Source organism: Montipora capricornis, chromosome 4 (genome assembly GCF_036669925.1).
Source record: "Montipora capricornis isolate CH-2021 chromosome 4, ASM3666992v2, whole genome shotgun sequence".
NCBI classification, from domain to species: domain Eukaryota; kingdom Metazoa; phylum Cnidaria; class Anthozoa; order Scleractinia; family Acroporidae; genus Montipora; species Montipora capricornis.
In genome coordinates this window covers 52,717,847-52,742,962 of record NC_090886.1, presented here as the reverse complement: position 1 = coordinate 52,742,962, position 25,116 = coordinate 52,717,847, and the positions used below count along the sequence as shown (strand labels likewise).

General features: G+C 42.6%; 1 protein-coding gene across 1 annotated transcript in view; it reads left to right on the top strand.

Annotated features, from left to right (window-relative positions):
- The window catches only part of LOC138047365 (two pore channel protein 1-like), a 66,735-nt gene that overhangs the window by 4,181 nt on the left and 37,438 nt on the right, over nucleotides 1-25,116 (top strand). The window contains exons 3-8 of the mRNA XM_068894191.1: nucleotides 2,631-2,843; nucleotides 3,100-3,213; nucleotides 4,058-4,188; nucleotides 4,596-4,684; nucleotides 5,817-5,851; nucleotides 23,540-23,598. Coding sequence (XP_068750292.1) covers nucleotides 2,631-2,843; nucleotides 3,100-3,213; nucleotides 4,058-4,188; nucleotides 4,596-4,684; nucleotides 5,817-5,851; nucleotides 23,540-23,598 — 641 coding nt within the window. The remainder of the gene's footprint in view (nucleotides 1-2,630; nucleotides 2,844-3,099; nucleotides 3,214-4,057; nucleotides 4,189-4,595; nucleotides 4,685-5,816; nucleotides 5,852-23,539; nucleotides 23,599-25,116) is intronic.

The window sequence follows — 25,116 nt, the reverse complement described above, 5'->3', positions numbered from 1 at the left end:
GATCAGTGCGTTTCTGAACTCTTGGAATTGCTAGACAATCAGTGGTTTTCGCGGGCTCTTCCAAGAGCGTCTTGATAGACCTTTCTGCCTTAGCTTGGACAGCAGGTTTCTGGATCTCAGGGAAACTGACGTATTCCATAACTCTTTGGAACGTAGCCCAATAACTATTGCATCCCGAAGTAGTCGATCGTGGGCTTTCGGAGGATATTCACACTGGCCGCACAGAATAGTGGCTTTGTCAATGTACTCTGCAAGGCTAAGATCACCTTGCTCCAAGCGGCGGAAATTTGCTGCTGCTGCAAGTGCGTTAGATTTCGGCTTTGTCCACTCCACGAACTTTTTTAACAGCATGCTTGGATCTCCCTTCTGTTCCGTTGTGAGATTCAGTGACTTGATGTGTGTTCTTCCAGTTTTCCCTGCCCAAATGAGAACATAATTTGCTTTCACGGCTTTGCTCTTCGAAGCTAACGGACCATTCAAGAGGAGTTCACATTCCTCAACCCAATCCAAGCACTTTTGGTAGCATTCGGGGCCCGGCGTGAAGTTTCCTTTCGGCGCTGGTAAATGCTCCAATTCAGCCATTGTAGATTGAGAGAAATGATACTTCCGAGAAACTAGCGGTGATCGCTGTCGACGTTAGTCTTGGCTGGGTTTGTTAAAATCCTGACACCATGTTAACTACTCCGGTTGGCAACACGACTTTATTCCTTGAGCACACACTAAATATTATACACACATCGAGCTAAACTCGCAAGTTTTTATACTTATGCAAATCTAGAAAGTTCTACAAAAAAAAATCTCTCTGCATATATTACGGTTTTCAGGACAATGCAGACTAATCAACAACACTCTAATCCACACTACGACAACACCTGAGAGGTGACTGCAGAATAAATTGGATCACCTAAACACTTCTAAGCTGATTATGTAACAATAAACACATAAGCTTGCTTTGGATTGGCTGGATTACCTTACTAATGTTATGTTATCATAACAAGGAAAGGACTGAATGGCAATGTGAATGGCAATTGCTCGATCTTTAATGATTTGATCAAGCATGTTGTTATCCGTCAAAAGGTTACAGATAACAGCAAGACCGCAAGAAGCATCTCGTTTTGTAAAACTCAACAGTCAACACTTATTTTTTCCTTGATGAAATTTCTTGCCTGCACAGTTGATCATCTTGGAATAGCTGATGAAGAATCTTACAGCTTTCAGGCAGCACGCACAAGCTTAGTCTCGTTCGCAGCCGTCTTTCGGGATGTCACGCAACGCTCCCCCGAAAGAAATGGCTGCTCACATTGGAACTACATTCCTTTCCAATTGCTTTGACGTTCTATTAAAACAGCCGAAAAGGTTAGCCAATTGAGTGAGAGAAAAATCATTCATTGCGATTTTCTGGCAGCCCCATGTAGGTATTTGGATTGAATGCTGCGAAAATCTCAACTGCCCAAGAAGAGTACTTATTTTTGGCGGCAAATTATGGTACCCATACTTTCATAATTTTGCAACAGTATACGGAGCTGGAAACTATTTGTGTATTTGCCTGGTTTCTAGCCGCAGATCGAATCTGTGTTTTGACCTAGGCAAAAGACTCATCTACCGTAAGGGCCTGTTTACATGGAGAAAGGGTGACCCTCCTGAGAGGGTCACCCTTCTATAAGGGGCAAAAGATAGCGCCCCTTTACATGCAAAGTCTTGTTGTCCCTAGGGCTATCGCGATTATTGAATTTGGCGCCGAGAGAGACAACCAGCTCTTTTCAGTAAAATTCATATTCCTCGCTGTTCATATCCTTAAGTTCTTTTCCCGGCTCTTAACAATTTCAGGGCAAAAATCTTCGGGAAAACCCACCGCCATGCATCGGCGTATTTCTGCATACACTGTGGATAGATCGCCTTCGAAGTGCACGCCGTTAAGCTCGCACTTGGTTTTGAATTCTGTAATGTACTTCAGGAGTATCTCCACCGTCTCCGATGTCTATAACCACTTCTTAGGATTTTTGATTTTCACGTGGCAAGTCCTCTTCCACATCCTTCCTAGTCGAGCGGCTTTCCCTCGTGCTCTCGTCGACAATTGGTTCATCGTCATCTATGTCTTTTCGCGAAATGTCAACACTGTTGTCCTCCGATTGTTCCGAACTCTGTTCAAACGATTTGGCCAGCACAGAACGGTGAAAATAATTCCCGGGCAATCTGACAGTAATCCAATCCCACCAAAGTTGACCCTTCTAGAAGGGTGATCCTACCTCAAGTGTTTACATGGCAAAAAGTTGGCCCTCCTAGGAAACCCTACCAAGCAGATAGGGTGACCCTACCCCTAGCCGAAAGACGGCTGCAAAGGAGACTAACATAAGCCGTTAGCAAATAAAGGGTATAGACATTTTCATGATTCCATATATAGGAAAGATATTGTTGATGTCAGTGATTGTCACTAATGTGCCAACCAGAGCTTCATTAGCTGTGGAAACAAAGGGTCTTTTTTGTTCCTGTGGTTGGCACATTTGAATGACAAAAGAAATGCTTGTAAACAGATATCTTCCTTATAGTCTTCTCCCTTTGCATTTTTTCAAGACTCCAGTTGGCCTCCCCCTTGCTAAGTACTTATGACTCTTTGATCTTTCTCTTGTTAGGATGCAGCTATTTTTCTACAGGAAGGGCAAAATAATGACCGGTTTGACACCCACCCCACCAGTGCAACAATCAGTTGGTATCGTATGGCTCACAGTACTTTCTTCTATGTGCTGGATTTAATGGCTTCCTTGCTTCTTCTTTTCTTGGGATTGACTGAAAAACCAGCATCTGAAACCGTGATTGAAGAAGATGTAATATCCTTGCCGGTGCCTGTAAGTTATTGATTTAAAACCAACTCAAATGATTTCCAGCAGCACTCTGACGTTCTTTCTGTAAACACCGGACTGTCCTTTGATAATTAATAATAATTTATTAATTATTAATGATATTTACCCAGGAAGCTCCATTCAGGCGAAAGTGGTTTTCAGGGATCGGAGGTCCTGAATCCGATTAAATTGGGAATTGCAGACAGGTTGCCACCATTTCATTAAGAGCTTCACTAAATAAATATGATTTATTTACACTTAGGTTCATGGTGCTTTGGAAATTTTTTCACTCTCAATCATTGGTCTTGAACTTGGCATTAAAATGAGGTGGCAGGGAGTAAAACGTTTCTTCATGCATAAAAGGACAGTAATGAAGGTAGGAATTAAATGAAATCCTTCAACAATGCAATCAGGGTATTAATACTGTAGTCTGGTATTTCTTTTGTGTATTCTCTTATACTTTGCCATGGATCAGTCACACAGATATCACTTATTTTGAGAACTTATGATGGTCAGTTCCTCTGCTTTCTCTGTGATGTCATGCAGGGCTCATTGCTGGGATTTGCCAGTAGTAGTCGAGCAGTCTCCATTGTGGAGCTAGCAGGCTTGAGTGAAATGTGCTGGATGTCTCAGGCCTGCAACCTCGATTTAGTGCTGTGGAATTTTTACTGTTAAGAATACATTCAGGTAACCTAGATGATGATGATGATGATGATGCCACGAAAGCCAGAAAGAGTTGTTTGTAGATACACTAAATGCTTTTTTGAAAACCTCTGTTTGTATATAACTGTCCACACTGAAACGATTGAAAACAGAGGTTTTGGAAACCGCTTTTGAAAATGGAAACTTTTGAACACAGAGGTCTATCATTCCATTGTGGATGGCAAAAACAGAGGTTTTCGAATACACTCAAAATCATAATCACATGTAGCCCATATTTAGAGGTGAAGTTCTTGTTTCTAGAAAGGGTTTCACGTGAAGAAAATAATACAAAAATATATATTATTTACTATCATAATTGTTTTAAATATGGTCTCAGATTGGTCTCCTTTTGGGGGTTAATTCAAAATTTCTGATGAGCGTCCCTCCTTTCATATGCGAAATCCCCCCTCCTTTGGGGTTGGGGTGGGTGGGGCAGTCTTACTCTCAGGAGGGGAAGGGATAAAAAAAAAATCAGAATGAAGAAACTTAATATGATCTGTTGCCCTCTCTTCCCTCAGGTTGTTATTTTAGTTATTATGTACACAGAAGCAATAATAGTACTTATGCGGAGAGAGAATCATTTCAGAGTTTCTAGAGCTCTTCGACCTCTTTTCCTGATAGACGCCCACTACTGCAATGGGGTCAGAAGGTAGGAGGAGAATCCAAATTTCTGATTTCCTGCCTGTTTAAGTTTGGATTTGTTTCTTGATTCCTTGCCCACCCCTTCCCTTACAGTCTTGTGGAAATTTTGGATCTGTAATTGAAGATCCTTTAAAAGCTTCATCAATAACTGAAGTTAAAGCCCCTCCATTGTTGAAATTTCGTTTGAAGATCTTTCAAGGAGTTCTTCATAAACTCTGAACTTTATCTATCCTGGAGTTTTGACAGGTGTTTGAAGATCTATAGGGATCCTGGAAGGCCATCAACCACCTCCCCTTCACGATATTATAGGGTCGACATGGAAAATACAGTGGCCTTTTTAGTTTCAGGGTAAAACATGCATGTAAAATAATAAATTCCCTTGCTAACAGCTTGCCCAACGTTTCTGCCTTTCAGAGTCCTGCGAGAGATCTTACTCTCTCTTCCACCTATCCTTGACGTGCTGTTTTTGCTGCTTTTTGTTATGTTCATTTTTGCATTTCTAGGTAAGTTGTTTTTGAAAGATATTTTAAGGCAGTCTAGATATTACAAGGCAGTTTAGATCTACATCTTCATCTCTGTGTTCCAGGACCCGAGTAAATTAGTTTCTTTGAGTCATGGCAGCTGTTTCTGCTAAGGTGGTCTCTATACACGTACCATAAGCCTTTTTGAGTCATCACTGCCAGGCTGCCTCCTTTTTGCTAGACAAAATAAAACAGACCATTGACATTGAGAACTCTGTGCAGTTGTCTTCGCGAAGAGTTTGTGTGTTCTTTAATGCCCTCAAATTTACAAAATTAAATGCCTAAAGGGTTATTTTTTAGGCCTATGATTTCAAGTCCTTATCAACGTTGACCTCAAAATCCAAAATTGTACCAAGGCAGCACTCTCTCAGTTGTTTCAAGACCCTGCGTGCTGGTCAGACAAGCATTTTATTAATAAATTATTAGCCCTTAACCTCCTGCATGATGGTCCAATGCTCCACCAGCTGAGCCACTGGTGCACAGTCAAATCTTGATTTTACTTACTGCATTTGGAAAACTTGTTCCAGTCTACTGGTTACGTGGTAGATTTCCTGTGCACGTCAGTTGTGTTTGTTGGAGTACTTGTGTCCTCATTTTGAATAAAACATTAATTTTGTAAAAAAACTTACTCTTTCCTTTCTATATTATTTAGTTAGTATCTTTTCTTAGTTTCCTTTCTTATTATTAAGTGTCCAAGACTTCATGTGGGTCTGAGCGTAGCTATACTATTAGAACAGATTTTGTGATATTTGGTACAGAAAACAATAGGCTCAAAGAAATGGCACAGTGTACCGGTAGTCTAATCCTAAACACAACTGCGGTACATCCTATACCAGCACAATGAATCTAGAGATTGTAAAGAGCTGTGTAGTATCTGCTTCATGAAGGCAAATTGCCACTACTTTGTTCATATCAGATTCTCATTGAGCAAGAGAAAGACATCAGAACTTTACTCTTTTGATCTCTTTGATTGCACTTTTTAACTACCTTAATCGGATACATATAGGCCTCATTTCATGCAGCATGGAAACGACCGCCGGAAATACGTCTGCGTTCGCAGAGAGCAAAATTCTCAAGTGAGCCATGCCAAACACCCTTTTCTTTTTCTCTGCAGGCTTCTTTTTGTTTTCCGACAATGAAAAAGATGAGGTATGTTTTAATTTTAAGTATCTCGAATGTAATATGATCTCAAATTTAATTATGTCAAGGAGCAAGGATGGCACAGTCAGTTAGTGCGCGGTCTTGGTGCAAGAGGTCCTGAGTTCGATTCCCGGATGTCGCATCTTTGTTTCGACTTCTTTCCTTTCCGTATTGCTAAGTAGCTTTAAATACCCCTAAATCGGAGCACTGATGGAGAGGGGGGAGTAAAATGAGCGCACCGTCAACCTCAGGTTTGTCAGTTTAATAACTGTTACGAGTTATCGACGTAAAATATGGTTACTTTAATGTAGCAGGCATTGGTTGAAAATTTTATTGTTAATTAATATGAAAATTATATATATTGGCATGCAAACTTTGGATGAATTGCCGGTTTTCACTGTCAAACCATCATCAAAACCATTCACCAATTAAGGTCAAGAATCAAAGAGATAAAAGAAGATGAATATTTAAACAGTCTCACAAAGGTTGAGGTCTGTGTGATGTTTCGTGCGGGAGATATTCGAAGAAATGTTTTATTCAAATTTATAAGGCTTTGTATAGAGACGCCATATTTGTGTCCCTCTCAGGGGCACAAATATGGCGGCCGGAAGCTGACAAAAGTATATGTTATCGAGTTTTGCTATAAAAAGCCAGCAGTCGTCTTCTGAGGGCTCTTAAACATCTATGTGAGTACCTATTCTCATACACGGACTGTTTAGATTGCAAAATCTCGGCGATAAGTAACCTTTTAAACCTACGTGATAGCATTCTAGACCGCAATTTAAGGGCGCGTTCGATTGACCCAATTCCGGAATAAGAATATGTGAAGTGATGATTTAAAACGTTATGTCTGGCGTTTTGAAACATCATGGATGATAAAGCTACGTTTAAAATAGCATTTTATCAAGTGTTTGACAATTTTCATGTGCATCTCTGTAAAAACGAAGGATTTTTAACTTCTATTCCTTGTATATGGACAATCGAACACACCCTTAATATCGTGTCACGCAAAGGCTTAGAAATTCAACCTTGCTTTATCGCAAGACGAACAACCCTGTCAAACTGAAAATTTGTGACAAGACAATTTTTCAGCTGTTCTAATAACTAAATAAACTAAAATCTCAAAAGAATTGATAATTCCTTATTTTTTAGTATTGATGACGTCACGTGAAAACCAAGAATTATGGGGATTGATTTGGTGGTCTTGCATAATTTATGCAACCTCTTCCCACACGTGACATAAAGATTTTTCAAAGTTCATATAATTTCCCCGCAATGTATCAGGTACTGCATGTTCTAGAACGTCCCAAGATAACATTGAGGCATCTCTCACAAATCAGCATTATTTTTTGCCAAAAGATAGTCTTAAAATTCTAAAGATCATGGCAATTTATTATTTTTGGCAAAAAGTGCAGTCTTACAGAATGAAGCCACCATTTAAGCTAGTCCATAGAGAATTACTCCTCTTGAATAATCTCAAAGCAAGTTTGAATAAAGAGCGTAGTTACTAAAACATGAAACCACCTACGTAAAACCACCTCAAAAACATCTACAACCACTCACAAACAATCGAATACCATATTAAACTCCATCAGCTCCATGAGCGTACACTGGGTTGCCTGTGGTACGTGTTATACACAAACAGAAAGCACTGGGTTGGGTGATATTGAACTGCAGCGTTCCAGTTAATTGTTTCAAGTGCAGGGTCATTTAAGACCTTTTGAGGGGTCACCCAGACGTCGTGCCAGAAGAGGCCTTTTGGCTAACATGTTTAATTATTTTGTAATGTCCTGTCCCATTTTGAGATCTTTTAGCTTTTTAAGCTTTGTTAATAAATTCAGTTCAAAGAAAGCAAAATACGCTCTTGAGTAAAGCTCACTAGTTTCTTCTTTAAATAGTCTGCAAGAAAACTTTATAACTGCAAATTGCTCTGACGCACGTTTTCCTGCATGTCTTGCAGTTGCACTAAGCACACACTAAGGAAGGACTGAAGATGTTGTTTCCGCTTCATAATTCCTCTTCTTTTCAGTCTAATCTGATGTCAGGTCAAAAAATATTTGTGGCTTTACGTTAGCACCAAAAAGAACCGTAAAAGCCGGGAGTTAGCAGTAAAAGGGCAAGCCAAAAGACAGATGAAGAAAAAAATAATAGTTTTTATAGGTAACCCTGAATCGAATTCTCATCGAAAGATTAATGACAATCGATCGTAAAAACACTAAAAATTCTGCACTCTCTGACTCTGAAACAAGGGGAAGGTCATGATGTTCTGTCAAAAGGAATAAATTGATCATGTTCTAGGCAACCATAAAAGTGCACATGATCACCTTGTGTCAACTGAATGAACTACGGGAAAGAATGTTAGGGTGCTTTCGATTGGGAAATCCGAATCTTCGGATTTCCAGTCGAACACAAAATCCGAAAATGGATTTTGCGACGGATTTTGTTAATTGAAATCCTTACTCGACATGGAGTTCCAATTAGTGAATCTGCGACAAAATCCGTTTTCAGATTTTGTGTTCGACTGGAAATCCGAAGATCCAGATTTTAAGACCTAAATCCGGATTTCCCAATCGAAAGCACCCTTAATCGTTCGTCGTTTTCAGAGTAAAACAACATACTTTTTAGCCAAGAAACTTCCGTCTTTGGTTTTTGTGACTACTGCGCATGCGCGTAGTCAGTATTGCCATTGTGTGGGTTTTTCCGAAAATGAGTATGTAACAATAGAATACACTTCGGAGCCAATCCGCATACAAAGGATACCAAAGACCGGACTCTGCAAACAGTACGATGATTTGCCCATCTTGTTTCGCAGACGATGATCTGTTGTGATTTGATTGAGTGAGGTTTTTATATCTAACAGCAGCTGCAGCACTTCTCGCAACTTTCATATTTTGTTTCTAACCGGTCATTTGAGCCCGTTTATACGTGTAATGAGCCGTTGAAGGAAAGCAAAAACATGAGCCACTTCCACCATGCAGGAATATTGAGCATGTATACGAAATAAACAAAGCTTTTGGAATTTCAAGTAGCACATGATTGTCAAACTATAGATGATTTTCACGGTGAGCTAATCAAATTCGCAGAGGTCATCTGAATTTTTATCTATAGGAGGTTGAAGATGACTTAGAAATCAATTCTTTTTTCAAGTTTCCAATTCCGTGACGCCTTTCGTTTCGAGAATGCAAACCCTGTACAGCACTTTAAACGCCATGAGGCAAAGCAAATTTGATTTTAAAAAATGTCTATTCCAATGAATATCAGCAGTTTGAGCGTTTCAAGTACATTAGGAATTGTGTTCTGGCATACACTTGTATTTTATCTCGTGAGCGAAAAGTAAACGATTGCCTAGATGTTTTTGTTGTTTCGCCACGTACTAATAGACGAGTTCACGCTCTTGAGTGCATCATGGGTAATTAGGGCAAGATGGAGTTGTATAGAAGTTCAACGATGAAAATTATTCACGATATGCCATTTTGGGTTTTTTATTTTCCAAAACAGAAGATATGCGCTCAAAGGTGCGGCAGAATAAATTTGGAGAGAATGGCTATTGTAGAAATTATTTTATTAAAAAGAGTTTCTGCCATACATTTCCTGTAATTCCAAAGGTTCAAAATTAAAGAGAATGTATGGAGACAAACAAGGCAATATTTAGGAATTCCAAAGAACGGATACCAAGTCTAGTTCATCTCAGTTGTGGACATGAACTTACTTGTTGGGTTTATGAAGGCGAAAGTCTGTAAAGTAGAGACATGTACAGTATATTTTACTTTGAATTTCCATACAAACCTTTGAATTTCCCGCCATGTTGCCCTGATTACCCATGATGCAATCAAGAGCGCGAACTCGTCTATTAGTGGAGCGCTTTGGCACCGCCATACATAAATAATAAGTTCCGTGAAAAACATCTCAGAAAGGAAGTACCGCACACACCTGAGAATTTGTTTCCTGCAACTCTCCAAGTTCTTGGCCTTTCTCATTGAACGGTTTCAAATTTATCTTTTTGTTGCGTGACAGGGAAAAACGATGTAAATTTTTCAATGGTCGAGAAACTACCGATATGAAAGCTGTGGTGATTCAGCTACCCCTATTCACATAACAGAATATTTAACAGCTATTCTGCTTCTTCCATATTCTCCCCTTGAACATCTCCGCAGTAGTCACATGCGCCTCTCCCGCGCCAATTTTTTAATAGTGCTGTAATACTTAACTGAATATTTACATTTTATCTGTCGGGTCTGGAAGCCTTCTTTGTCGGGTTCCTGAGAAACATATCTACTTTGACTTCAGGGTGAACTTGAGCAACAATCAAAACAGAGTTTGTAACTGAAAATCTAAACATCTATGAGATACAAAAACAGATTTATCGCATGTTTTCGGGTTAGATTAAAGAAATTGTTGAAAGATGTTTACTAGTGTTAAGGGGCTATGTCACGCAAAATGATTTAATTTCACGACACTCAAAATTCCCAAAAAGCATGAGTAATGTAAACAATCTTCGCAGTAGCAAGTCTTTGATTAACCACGAACTTAAAGAAATATTGTTGGCTTCCCAAATAAACTTCATTTTACACTATAATGACAAAACAGATCTTTTCCTGAAGTGAAAAACTTGGCTTCCTATCAATCATTTGACTGAAAGAAAACATTCCTGTCATCTTTATAAAAAATCCTCGTGTATCACATTTCAACCCATGTATGCAAATTTGTTAAGCTCGAATATCACACAACTTGATGAATTCACAAGGCCGGAAAATCTCACAAAAACCTTTTCCAGCGAAAAACTTATTGAAACAAACAACATATTTGCTATTAGAGGCAAAAAAACTGTTCCTATTTCATTGCGTGCGTGAAAACAAGAAACCCAATGGTGTCAAATTACCATACGCAACAAATTTCAGGATCAAAGCCTGTCCCCAAGTCCCCACGTCTCCGAGTCCCCGAGCCCCCGAGTCCCCACGTCCCTGCGTCCCCACCTCCTTACGTCCCCCGTCCCTGCGTACCCTTCCCACTTTTCGACACAGCCTCTTCTTTTAATATTTCGAGAAAGCGGTCGTTGATCACCTTCTCCCCTAGGGCAAGCAATAGCTGAAACTTCACTGATCTCAATTCATCATCAGTTACGCCTGATAATGATGCGGCAGATATTCCCATACCTTTTGCTTCTTCGATCTGGTCATCGATGATGCTTCCTAAAAGAAAAACGACCAAAACTGGTTGATGTACTTTCACTTTAAGAGCAGCCGCTGCTCTTAAAGTGAAAGAACGGCGGCAGCAACATAAACCTGGAAAATTATACTTTTGCCATATCCTGTCGGTACAACAGCTAGGACATCTCTGCCCTGAAGCAAAGCTTCCACCGCCTGACGCTGTTCGGGTCTTAAACTCAATCGAGACTTGAAATGTAACGAAAAATTCTCGCAAGCTTTACAGACGAAATCAACACTGTCCGCCAATTTTGTTGGTGTTAAGAAATCGCGTGCTTGAAAGATATATTACATCATCACCTGATTAAATTGGCCAATCAGTATTTCGCCTCCACTTTTTGGACGCAGATATTCAAATTTAATAATGAGATCGTATACGATTTAGAAAAAATTTCCGGAAATTCCGGTTCGTTTGTAAATGGTACACCACTCTTTGGTTCGCTCCACTCGAGAATTTCCGGGAGCAGCGGGACGTCTGAAAAGGTAGTCCTCTTTTCCCGTTGAAAATGTGTGTTCCATCTACAAGTTTTGAAAGGTCTTACCAGTTCCAGGCTATTCACGGCCATATTTTTAATTTTGGCGAGTAAAATCGCAATTAATGGGCGACGAACGGACCTGAGTTAAATGGAACACGTTTTTCACCCGTTGGAAATTTCCACCGAAACTTCCGGAAATTTTTTGTAAATGGGAAACAACCATGATCACTAGCTCTCTCTCTCTCTCTCCTCCCTGCCCGCCGCCACCCCACGAGAGAGCTTGCTCGCGGGCTAGGTAGTTTTAGGTGGTTGTAGGTGGTTTAGGTTGTTCCATGTTTTAGTAACTACAGAATAAAGAGAGTAAAAAGCGAATATTTGTTAAGTGGGAGTGTTGTGTCCGCACAATAATTCGACGCGTTATAATTGACGTTTGTAGCTTTAATTTCCACTCGAATAAACATCACAACCTCGTGGCATCGAAAGCTATTTTGATTCGTCATGAACGGTGAAAACTAAGAAAGAATAAAATCAAATGACAAATAAACTTAAAGAACAACTAATAAGGAAATACCACAGACGATAAAACTTACATTCTGTGCAGGATATCGGACAGAAAAACGGTTTGAAGGACAAGATCAATCTGTGAGCACGTGCAAAAGCAAAAATTCACTGTGATCACGTGACTAAATGCCGATGGCCTTACGCAACACGGCACGAATCGTCCAAACAAATAAAAACAAAGGAAAACGACACGTCCAAGTTTGTTCGTTAAATTCTAGACTAAACAATCCGCCCGCCTTGGGACAATCCGGTCAGGATGCCCAAAAGTCTATTTAGGTTCCTTCTTCATGGTTTCAAAGTCATTCTCTAACAGGCAGAGCTTCTGTATTGGTCGTATAAGGACGGAGTCTTTGGTCTTGACTTTGACAGTGCGCACCATTCCATCAGGTCCAGGGTAAACCTCCAAGACACGACCAAGGTTCCAATGACCTCTTCGTACCTTATCATCAACCAACAGAACTAGGGCGTTTCGCTTCAGGTTGGGAAGGGTTTTGCGCCATTTTCCTCGGATTTGCAGGGTCGGAAGGTATTCGCGCACCCATCTCTTCCAAAATAAGTCAGCAAGAAGTTGGACTTGCTTCCACTTTCTTCTGTACTGGTCTGCTTTCTCGAATACGCCTGGAGGTAGGCAGATGGATTTCCTCTGCATGAGAAAGTGCGCAGGTGTGAGTGGCTGTAAGTCGTTAGGATCATCTGAATTGGCGGTGAGGGCCCTCCCATTTAGTACTCTTTCAACTTCTGTCAGCAGGATTTGAAGAACTGGTTCTGTGACTACTTGTACCCCAAGGATTGCCTTTATGACAGTCTTAGCACTGCGCACCAGGCACTCCCAAACTCCTGACATACTTCAGGCGGTAGGTTGCTAAAAGATCCACTTACACCCTCGCTGAAGCAGCTCACTATCAATCTGTTGCTGGTTCCACTCTTCAAGCCCTTCTCTCAACTCGCGTTCTGCTCCAACAAAGTTCGATCCACGGTCGCATCTTATCTCAGTCACTTCACCACGACGGTTAATGAATCTTCGTAAACACATTATAAAGTCATCTGTGCCCATTGACTGAACCAATTCGAGGTGAACAGCGCGGGTATTCATGCAGGTAAATAAGCAGCACCAACGTTTCGCCGTGCCTCTTCCATGCTTCACATACAGAGGCCCAAAAAGATCCATACCCGAGTATGAAAAGGGAGGTTTGTACGCCATCATGCGACTTCTCGGGGGAGGTGCCATTTGCTGGATCATTGGCTTGGCATCTAACCTTTTGCAGAGGATACATTTTCCAAGAATAGAACGGATCAGCACTCTGATCTAAGGAATCCACAGCTTCTCGCGGACCTTGGATATAACGTGCTCGCATCCCAGGTGACCAATTGACTCGTGTGTGTGGGGAACCATCATAGCCGGTATGGGGTGGTCTCTTGGCAGAATTATCTGATTTCCGGCAGCATCAGCGACTGGTGGGTGAACTATACGTCCCTTCACCCTCAGAATATCATGGTCATCAAGTACCGGGTTAAGGCTCACTATGCTACTAGATGACTTCACTTCACCTCTGGTCTTTAGATCTTTGATCTCTTGAGGATAGGATGATCGCTGGATGATTCTTACAATCGCGGTGGCGGCGGCATCGTAATCTTCTAAGATCAAGTGACCCGTCCGAACGGTCTTCCTATTGTGAAGAAAGTGAATAAAGCGGATCAACCATGCTACTTGACGCCTAAGCCGGTTCCAATTGGAGCAACTGCTGAGTATCCGTTCTATAACCTCCTTGGCTGTTACAATCGTCAAACTCTGTGGGACGGCATTTGCCTTTGAAGAAGCGAGGATGGTATTTACATCGGCATGATTGGTGTGAGCTTCTTTCTTCAATTCTAGGGCTGAGTCTGGGACTTCGTTCAGGTCTGCATTAGGCCAAAGTGATTCTGGCTGCCAAAGGAATTCAGGTCCTCGTAACCAGCGGTGGTTTACGCTCAGCTCTGAGGGGTTTAAGCCCCGTGAGGCCTCGTCTGCTGGGTTCAAAAAACCTGGCACATGATTCCACTCATCTGGTTTTGAATTTTCTCTGATTTCTTGCACCTGATTGGCGACATAGGTTTGGAATCGACGCTTCTCGTTTTTCAGATAGTGAAGAACTATCTCACTGTCGGTCCAGTACTTAGTATCCTGAATGCACAGGTCTAACTCCTCCCTCAGCATCCTGTTTAGGCGTGTAGCAAGGACTGCTGCTTGTAATTCAAGCCTGGGTATGCTTGTGAATTTCACTAGAGCATCTCGGGCCTTTCCCATGATAAACGAGCAATGGGTAGGACCATCTGGATCCTCAATCCTCAGGTATGCTGATGCGCCATAACCGATTTCTGAAGCATCAGAGAAAATGTGTAGCTGCAATTTGCACTTGGCTGCATCCCCTTCAGGAGGAAAGTAGCTGCGTGGGATACGTAGCTCAGACAGAGATGACAGCTGAGTGGTCCAGGATCTCCATCGCTTCAAGAAGTGCTCTTCCAGTGGTTGGTCCCAATCTATTTTTGCCTTCCAGATATCCTGTATGAGAGCTCTTGCAGTAAGGGCCACAGGCGCGGCAAAACCAAGAGGGTCATACAGTGAACAGACAGAAGAAAGGATTCCACGTTTTGTCTCAGGACGATTTAAGTTCTTGGTTTCGAAGCCTAGCTCGTCAGATTGCACAAACCAACGGACTCCAAGGACCCTTTCCACCGGTAACTCATCCAGGTGAAGACTGAGGTCTGGCAACGCTCTCCTTTCAACAGGTATTGTGGACATGACATCCTTACTGTTGGACATGAACTTAGTTAGACGAAATCCACCACGTCCCAAAATTTCGACTAAGTTAGATGCTCCCTTGATTGCAAAGTCTTCATCGACAATTGTAGGGACTTCGGGGCTAAACCCCTTTGCGTTGTCACAGGCAGTTCTTCTTAAGACAGAATTTGCAACACAGGGAGAAGAAGTAGCACCAAATATGTGTACTTCCATGACATAGACATCTGGAGGTTCAGTGTAGTTATCTGACCACCACAGAAAGCGTAGGGCGTCTTGATCTTCCTTTCGCACCCGCACTTGGTGAAACATCGCTTCCACATCTGCAGCCAGCCCAACCCTTCCTTGGCGAAAGCGCAGTAGCACTCCAACAAGGCTATTGGTCATATCCGGGCCTTGGAGAAGGTTCTTGTTTAGAGACGTTCCTGCGAACTCAGCTGCGGCATCAAAGACAATGCGAAGCTTTCCAGGTTTATTGGGATTAGTCACTGGATGATGGGGTAGATACCATGTGCACGATCTCTCCTTGGCTGCTTCTTCAGGGGTAAGTTTGCGAGCATACCCCTTAGAGATGTACTCAGTCATAACTGCTCGGTATTTTGCCGCAGTTTCCTCATTACCAGCTCTAGTTAAGCGCCGTCTGAGCATCTCTGCTCGCCTCTCTGCCAGGGCGCGGTTATTTGGTAGTTGTGGCTCGTCGTCCTTCCACAGAAGACCAACTTCGTAACGCCCGTCAAAAAAGGTGGTAGTTTCCTCAAGGAATGCTCTCCTATCCTCGATTGACAATGGTTTGTCCCTCTCCTTGGCCGCTCCGTAATCTTCGATTTTCCAGAAACGTTCTATCTGATCAACAGGCTGAATGCCAACTGACAAAAAGTTAACTGCTGCCTTCCCTCTTTCTCTGTTGGTTAGGGGCCCTGCAAGGCTCCAGCCAAGTGGGCATCGGTAACCATAGGGGCCATTGTTGTTTGGAGGTACCCTGACCTCATTTTGCAAGTGCGCAGCAGGGACATTGTTCCCTACAATTATTGACACCCGATGGAGGTCAACTTCTGGGAAGTTCAGATCTTGCAAGTGTGGATACTCGCTGACATCCACTGTCTCTGGTAAAACTTGCTCCGTTTGATTAAGGTCTGAGAGCACATATGCTTCATCGACTTCTATGTCACTGCCGCACCCTTCTGCAGGACCGAGGGTGAACGATACTCGCTGAGTCTCCACTGATTCTTCACTACCTCTGATTGTTTTGATACCAATTTGCTCTGAAGACCCTTTCAGATTAAGCAGATCGGCAAGCTCGCGATCAATGAGGGTGTCGGTGCACCCATTGTCAAGGAATGCATACGTGGAAAGGGAGTTGCCATCCTCCACTGTAACCGTAACGGGCACTACATTCAACAGGACTTGAGCTTTCGCAGTACTAACTTTGGTTAAGCTTACTGCTGCTTGATGGTTTTTGCTGCCTTGGGGTCGTACGCCTTGTTCTGCGCCTTGTTGGGGAACCATGGTAGGAGCAGGAGTATTTTCTTGGCTGACATTGCCATTTGAGTCAGTGTTCCTCTTCGGCCTGAAGCGATGTCCCGTGTTGTTCTCCTTGTGCAACAGTGACAAGTTATGCCCGGGGCACTTGGAGCAGCCTGGAGGTTCAGGACAGGACGAGCCGCTGTGATTGGGCTTATGGCGGCCACAGTTGAAACAGAACCCATATGATGCTGCATATTGTCGCCTTACTGCTACACGGTCACACTGTTTGATGACTGGGCACTGCTGCAATCGATGAGGGGCAGATTTACAAATAGCGCAGGCAGCTGAACTTCCTTCTCTGGTTGGCTTATCTATTTGGGTGGAGGAGATAGTGGAATCCTTTAGACGTGGCGGTGGTGGGACCTTCCTATTTTCTGAACTGTTCCTGCTTTCCTTGTTTTCTTCATTTGTTTCTCGTTTTGTTCGTGCAATCCAAACACTGGATCATTTCTGATTGAAGCTTGCTTCTTAACAAACTTGGCAATGTCCTGCAGACGTGCAGTCCTGTGGCGGCTGACAATCTCGTAGTTTTCAGTCTGCCATTTTGCAATTAGGTCATTCGGGAGTCTATTAACAATTTTCCTCATATTAGTAGCAACGCTCGCCTCACGTTCGACATCACCCTGGAGGATCTTCGTAGCGGCATTCAATTTTTCAGAAAAATTAAGCAGACTCACATTGTCACCAGGAACAAGCTTAGGACCGGATACGAGACCTTCAATGTAGGCCTGTGACACTTGGACAGGTCGACCAAAACGTTCCTCCAATGTTCTCATGAGGTCGTAATAAGAGCATCCTCTATTTCGCTCAATTACCTCCAGAGCTTTTCCTTTAAGGAATTTTGGTAAATATTCAACACGTTGTGCATCAGTGAGAAGCTCACTCTCAAGGTGTGTACGGACCTGATCTCTAAAGAAGGGGAAATCAGCTGGATTGCCACCAAACTGAGTAGGAGTAATGCCGTTGAGTAGTTGCACCTTCCACATGGCTGCTACATGGTCTTTGGGGGTGTTCTGCTCTTGATTAGTATCACAGGCAGTCTCACGATTGAATTGGAGAGAGCCAGGAACTTCATATGGTAGGCTTTGACTGTTGGGGGCCTGTGATGCTTCCTTCCCTTGCTCCCTTGCGGTTAAGTTACCATTCCAAGGTGCTGACTTTGAAGTAGCTGGCAGTTTATCGCACGGGGTGGAGTAATCTACAGGTATAAGGTCTGGCATTTCTCGCGTAGTTGGCTCAGGAGGTTTGGAGCTTCTTGATTCCGGTTCTTTAGGGAGAGGCTTAAGGTTGTCTTGGGGTTGCACCTTATCGACATCATCAACGGTTTCCAGCTGACCGGTTTTTTCATCAAAGTCTCTCTCGATCTTCCAGTCAAGCTCAGCTAAAACAGCCTCATCCTCCAATCGTCTCAGCTCTCTCATTGCATTCTGTCTGGCTAATTCAGCTTCCTCCTCAGCTCTTCTCTGGGCTAGCTCCAGTTTCTTCTTTGCCAAAAGTGCTGCACGTAACTTTTCCTTCCTAGATGAGGAGGTCTTTGAAGTAGTTGAGCTCTGGCGCGATTTTCCACTTACAGAAATTCCATCATCACATTTGTGGGTTTCTTGGTCAAATTTCAGCTGCCTTTCACATTCTTCGATTAAATCATTCATTGAGTCTTAGAGGGCCTTAAACCTTTGCTCAACTTGTTGCAGGCGCTTCCTTTCCTGTATGCCTGGCACGTACTTCGCATGTGTGGCCTCAAAGGATTTCCAAGCAAGATTCAAACTATCTACCCTCTTACGAGCTGATACAGGGTCCCAATTTGAGTAAAGACAAGTGCGCAGTTGCTGGGTCTCGGCCTCAACATAATTGGCAACTTTATTCCAGGAAGAAGCAAGCCTCTGTTTCTCACTTATTTCTCGTTGGCGAGCAATTTCGCTGAAATCAATCTGTGTATTTGGACCAGGATCCTTACGGAGTGAGTATCCTTCGAATGCTCTTTGTGTTGGGGGTGGGTTAACCACAAAAGGAAGTGTAGAGGCTGTGATACCAATATCCAGGGGTAAATTCTGGCTAGCGTAAACCGGCAGGTTGATTCCAGCATTAACTAAATTTATCTCCAAACCTGGATCGTGTTGGTCTGTTCCTCCATCCACTATGCCGCGATCCAATCCACTGATTGCGTCCATTGCACTGAAGGCAGCTCGAAGCTTTCGTGGCCCACGTAATCCAGGTAAAATAGATCCCTTTCTATTTCTCGTCTGATTTCAAAAGAATTCTTCACGATGTTGTGTCCGCACAATAATTCGACGCGTTATAATTGACGTTTGTAGCTTTAATTTCCACTCGAATAAACATCACAACCTCGTGGCATCGAAAGCTATTTTGATTCGTCATGAACGGTGAAAACTAAGACAGAATAAAATTAAATGACAAATAAACTTAAAGAACAACTAATAAGGAAATACCACAAAGGATAAAACTTACATTCTGTGCAGGATATCGGACAGAAAAACGGTTTGAAGGACAAGATCAATCTGTGAGCACGTGCAAAAGCAAAAATTCACTGTGATCACGTGACTAAATGCCGATGGCCTTATGTAACATGGTATGAATTGTCCAAACAAATAAAAACAAAGGAAAACGACACGTCCAGGTTTGTTCATCAAATTCTAGACTAAACAGGGAGCTAACTACAAGCAGAAATCAGTAAAGAAAATAACAGCAAAATGGAAAATGAAAGACACTAACAACCAGTGTCTGAATTCCAGGAGGCTGTTTTACAAGTTTACTTAAAACTAATGTTACGAATAGGGTCTAAACTGCAGGTTGCAGGTTAGGATTTCAGTTCATTGTTTCACCATTGCTGAAACAATCCAAATCTTTACTAATGCTAACATGAGACCTAAAAAAATAATGTTTAAGCATTTTTGCAAATGTTTAGGTTGTTTCAGTTATAGTAAAACAATGACCTGCAACCCTAACCCTCAACCTGAACGTTACACCCTCCGAATATAAAGGCAGACAGCGAAAAGTGAAACATGGAATTTTAACTAACTAAAATAATTTTAAAGATGTAGTGATGTCTCACTACTTACTTGGTTACTTACTTATGCCCTTTGCCCCCTGCGAAGCATAGGCCATCGATGCGTTTCCTCAACCGCACCCGGTTCTCGGCCCTCCTACCAAGTTCTGTCCAGGTCAGCCCGCTTTCCTCCACCTCGCACTCCAAATCTCTCCTCTAGCTGTTTAATCTCTAGGGCGCCCTCGTTTCCTCTCCCCCTGGGGATTCCATGAAAGAGCATGCCTCGTGGTGTTACTCGCTGGCTTCCGTAGAGTGTGGCCTATCCAGCCCCACTTCCTCCTTCTTACTTGTAGCGCAATTAGCTCTTCTTCCGCCCGTTTCCAAAGCTGCTTGTTGGTTACCTTATCCTTCCAGCAAACGCGAAAAATTCTTCTGACACAGCTATTAACAAAACTCTGTACTCTACTTTGTATCCTCTTCGTTGTTCTCCAGGTTTCTGACCCGTAAAGCAGAACAGTCTTCACATTTGATCTAAATATGCAAAGTTTGGTTCTCACAGATAGCTCTTTCGATGCCCATACTTTTTTCAACATGATAAACACTGCTCTAGCCTTTCCAATCCTTGTAAGTGCTTCCTTGTCCGTACCTCTAAGTGTGACTACAACACTCCCGAGATATGGAAACTCTTTGACATTCCCCAGAGGCTGCCCCTCGACCACAACAGGTACCTCACTTGTGGTGTTAATCCTTAATACTTTAGTCTTTACCTTGTTGATCCTCAGGCCTATTTTAGCCGATCCCTCTGCTAGCCTTAAAGTTTTGTCCTGCATTTGTAGATGGTTGTAGGAGAGCAGGGCAAGGTCATCTGCATAATCCAAATCGTCCAACCAACTGCTCCCATGGGTTCCACTGTATTCCGTTGTTACCTGCTTTGTTACCGATGTCATTATCCAATCAATGGTCAGTAGAAATAGAAAGGGTGATAGCAGACAGCCTTGTCGTACCCATGTCCTCACTTCGAATGAATGTGGAAGCTGACCCTCATGGGCTACCCGACAAGTAAAACCTTCATAGCTAGACTTAGTCAATGTAACAAGCTTCTCTGGGATGCCATAAAAGCGCAAGAACTTCCAAAGAGTCTCACGATCTATACTATCAAGCGCCTTCTCATAGTCCACAAAGTTGACATATAAGGATGAATTCCACTTCAATGATTGTTTTACCACAATTGCTCGTAATCTCGCAATCTGATTGGCTAATTTGCCGTTGTCGATAAGAGTCAATTTGTCATGCAATTTATTAGCCAATCAGGAAAGCCCATTTTCGGAAATAAACCAATCATATTGCGAGAAAGTAATAGACAACGCTTGCTCTTTCTTTGTGTCATGATTTAAGTCACGCTCCGAAATAAAAACTTGCTTTAGCGTTGAATATTGTGATTACAAAAACCTCGTGAGTCCACAACATTTTGACCACTGTGATGACGAATATCGTTGTCGATAAGAGTACAGACAACGCTGAACCACTTTCGATTTGTTAACTCTATGATCACACGTAGGGTACATATTTGGTCTATGCATGAACGGTCTTTGCTAACGCCTGCTTGCTGGTCTCTTAGCAGGATGTCCACTGCTGTCCTCATCCTAACCAGAAGTATTTTATTTAACACCTTGCCTGGAACAGACAAGAGCATAATACCCGTATGGTTATTGCAATCTCCAAGGTCTCCTTTAATTCTTAGGAACTTTGACGATAATACCTTCCCGCCACTCTTCAGGGATGCTCTCCTCTTTCCAAATCCTAGCAAAGAGCCTATGGAGGATATCTACTGATGTTGATAGACCTCCCTTCATGGCCTCGGCAGGAACCCCATCGGGCCCCGCTGCTTTACCGTCCTTCAGCGCCTGGATAGCTGTCCTAATCTCTGACTTACTTAGTTTATCGCAATTCAAGGGAAGAGTAGTGTGTGATGGTGGAATATCTGCGGTGCTTACGGGGAAAGGTCGATTTAGTAACTCTCCAAAGTGCTCCGCCCAGCGCTTAAGTTGTTTCTCTGCTGTAGTCAAAGGCTTCCCTGGTTTGTCCTTCACGGGCTTCTGCACACGCTGCTGCTTTCCTGCCAGCCTTCTTGTGTAGCTATATAGATCTTTTATATTTTCTCTTTGTAGCTGCTTCCTCTGCTGCCTTAGCCAGACTGTCTATATAAACCCTCTTGTCCCTTCTAACACTTCTCCGCACTTCCTTGTGAGCATTGCCGTATTGCTCCTGGACCCTTATTTTCGAAGCTTCGGTTCGGCAGTTGTTCAATTCGGCTTTGACCTTTTTCCGAACCGCAATCTTCTCCATAGTATCCAGAGACATCCAGTCCTTGTGGGTGGCTTTCTTCTTACCGATGGTTTCTTCACAGGCCTCAGTCCAGACCTTCTTTGCTCTTTTCCACTCCGTCTCAATATCAGTGACTCCCTCTGCATCATATAAATCCTGCAACACCTGGAACTTGTTTGACATACTTGCCTGGAACTTGTCTCTCATCTTTGTCTCCCTTAGCAAGTCCACGTTGTAACGCGTCCTGGGATCAGTAGGTTGACCATGCCGTTTAAGGTGCAATTTCAAGGTGGCTACAACAAGGTGATGGTCAGATGCCACGTCAAGAGAGTCAGGGTGGTTTAGTGGTCATCAATTGTGCCTCCCACCTCTGTGACCCAGGTTCAACTCTGGCCTCGGGTCGTATGGAGGCTGAGTTTCAGTCGATCTCAACCTGACTCCAAGGGTTTTTCTCCGGGTACTCCGGTTTTCCTCCCTCCTCAAAATCGACTCCCAGTCATTTACATCTGGCTGGGTTTGCGGTGCTCCGAGATCACACATATGGCGGCAGCCGTGGGCGCCTTCATATGCATTCGGTCCGATCCCGTTGAGCCGGTTGACCCTGAAAAGCCCTTGTAGGGAGCGGTCAACTAAGCGCACATTTACATTTTACACGTCTGCTCCCCTTTTGACTCGGACGTCTTGTCAAGTTCTCCTAAATTTCTTACTGATACAAAGGTGGTCGATCTGGTTTTCCGTAGTATGGTCTGGTGATACCCACGTAGCTTTTTGTGCCCTCTTCTGTGGAAAAACGCTACCTCCTATAACTAGTTGATTCAATGCACACAAGTTAGCAAACAGCTCCCCATTTTCATTCATTTCACCCAGACCGTGCTTTCCCATAATCTCTTCATAACTTGTGTTATCATATCCTATTTTAGCATTGAAGTCCCCCATGACGATGGTAATGTCTTTCTCTCATTTCTTATCAATAAGATCCTTTAATACGGAATAGAACTCCTCTTTCTTGGTTTCCTCTGCGTCGTTTGTAGGTGCATAGCACTTTATAATACTAACCTTGATGTTCTTCTGCTAGGTCGCAAACTTGGCCCTAACAAACCTAGAGCTGACTGGCTCCCAGCTAATTAGGGCTTTGGCAGCATTCCTTGATAACATCAATGCAACCCCCTCCGTATGAGATGCACCGTCCTCTTCATGACCAGAAAACAAAATCACTTCTCCTGATGATAACGTTAGCCGCCCTGCCTGATTCCAACGCGTTTCGCTCAAACCCAGAACAGAAATACCATGATTTTCCATTTCCTTCGCTATCTGTGCCGCTCTTCCTGCCTCGTACATAGTCCTCATAGTCCAATGTCCAATTCTGATGGTCCTCCTGGGCGTCAGTAGTACGTTTGGCCTCAAGGCTTCGGATTTTCTTTCACTGTGCCGCGTCATTAACCTTCTTCTTGAAGACCCTACCTCCCCCAGGACCGGTTGTTGTGAGTTTCTCCTCGATGGTTCTGTAACACTATTTTTTACAGTAGAGGGTTGTTAGCCCTAAACAAACCTCCCGCAAGAGGATTTGTGGGTTAGGGTTAGGGTTAGGCCTTTGTACCTGCTCAACTAACACTTGCCAATGTTGTTGTTAAATCTGAGAGCAACAGACACAAGTCAGAGTCTAACCGATCTGGGTGTTGAACTCAGGGAAACTGCATGCAAATCTGCTGCGCTTACCACTGGGTCACATGGCTTCCCATAAGAGTTTTAATTTTCTCCAATTTACATGTGTTACATTTTAGGATTTGCAAATTCTTCAAGATTTGATGCATTTTCAATATTGTTTAGTTCTTTAACAGTTTTTGGAGGAGCTTCATAAGCCTGTTTGTGTTGCTGACCACTGCAAAGTATGTATAGTTCTATAATTATATACCGAGGGGGAAATTTGGATTTTCTGTTTTTCGGTTTTGTCTATTTTTTAGATCGCGTTTTCGGTTGTTGTACCGAAAGACTTCGGTTTTTCGGTTTTGGTGTTCATTGCGCTTTGCGGGCTTTTCGCTTTTTCGCATCTGGTTTTCGGTTTTCGTAAAAACCACGAGCTGTTTTTCGGTTTTGTTATCCGATGTGCTTTTTGGGTTTTTCTATTTTGTCCTATTTGGGTTCCGGTTTTTCCTAGATTTGAGCCGCAATTGATCTCGAATAGAGTGTTATCTATTTATTTAATCTTTATTCAACCACGGTGCAATTCATCAGCAATAAAAAAAAATATGAAACTCCCATACAAAAAGGGGGAGGGATGCTCGTCGTCTCGCTTGGGGTGTAAATTTCGGATTTTGGTCTCTTAAGGTGTTCTGGGCAAAACGCAATCATATGTAGCCGTGAAAATCTCCTTTAGGGTTGCGCGCGAAGAAATATAAAAGTGTATATTTACACTTTTGAGCAAGTTCCTGCTGCCATGTAAAACAAGTAACAAACAGTACCGGTTAGTTTCCTCAATGCAATCGCATGTTTTAGACCAAGATTAAACATTCCATTCGAATCTCCAAACTGTCAGGTCTTAGTTATCAAATAAAAATGTTCAATTAGAGAGTTTTGATTGAAGTTTCCAGAGCTATAGCTTTTTGCGATTGCAAAATTGCAATTTTAGAGAGGACTTGTGTGCAAATTCTCCTAAGTTAACTTGGCTCCATTACCAGCTGCTTTACGGAAAATGAGCCCACAAAGTCCGGGCTCGAGAGAGCGGCAGAAATAAAGCCTATGATTTTAGCAGGTACTAAAAGATATGAAGGCTTTAGACAAGTCCATGACATTCACAAATACTTTGATGAAATAAAGTGTTAGTGTAGTTTGCTCTGTACGCCGCACTTGTCACCATTGTATCGGTTTTCTGACGGTTTTGTATGCGGTTTTCGGTTTTGGCCGAATTTTTTTGCGGTTTTGGATGATTTTTTCTTCGGTTTTTCGGTTTCTAATACATCCCAATGTCCCCCTCTATACCGGTACTTTCTAATGTTGATGCTATCAATTATATCCTTTTTCTTATCTGTTTCAACTGTTATTTATGACCATCTCCACAGTGTCTTCACAGTTCATTGTTTTTCAATAGATTGGTCACTGGAATTGATTTTGACTTGCTTCAGATATTACTCTCGTTCTAGTACACTAAACTGTAAAACAAGCTAAAACAATGCATGGCTATGCGACCTGAAGATAAGCTGAATGTGTAAGCCACATGGCAAGTGATTTGTCAAAGGAAATGAGACAGTATTCCATTGAAATTAACGGCCCAAAATAAAAGTGCTATTGCATCAGATAGCGACTTTGATGAACATGGTAACTTTGTGTTTGTGTTCAATTAAATGCAAATGTAAATGCACTTAGTTAATGCATCAAGTTTCAAATGCAAACTAGTGTGCACCTAGTTT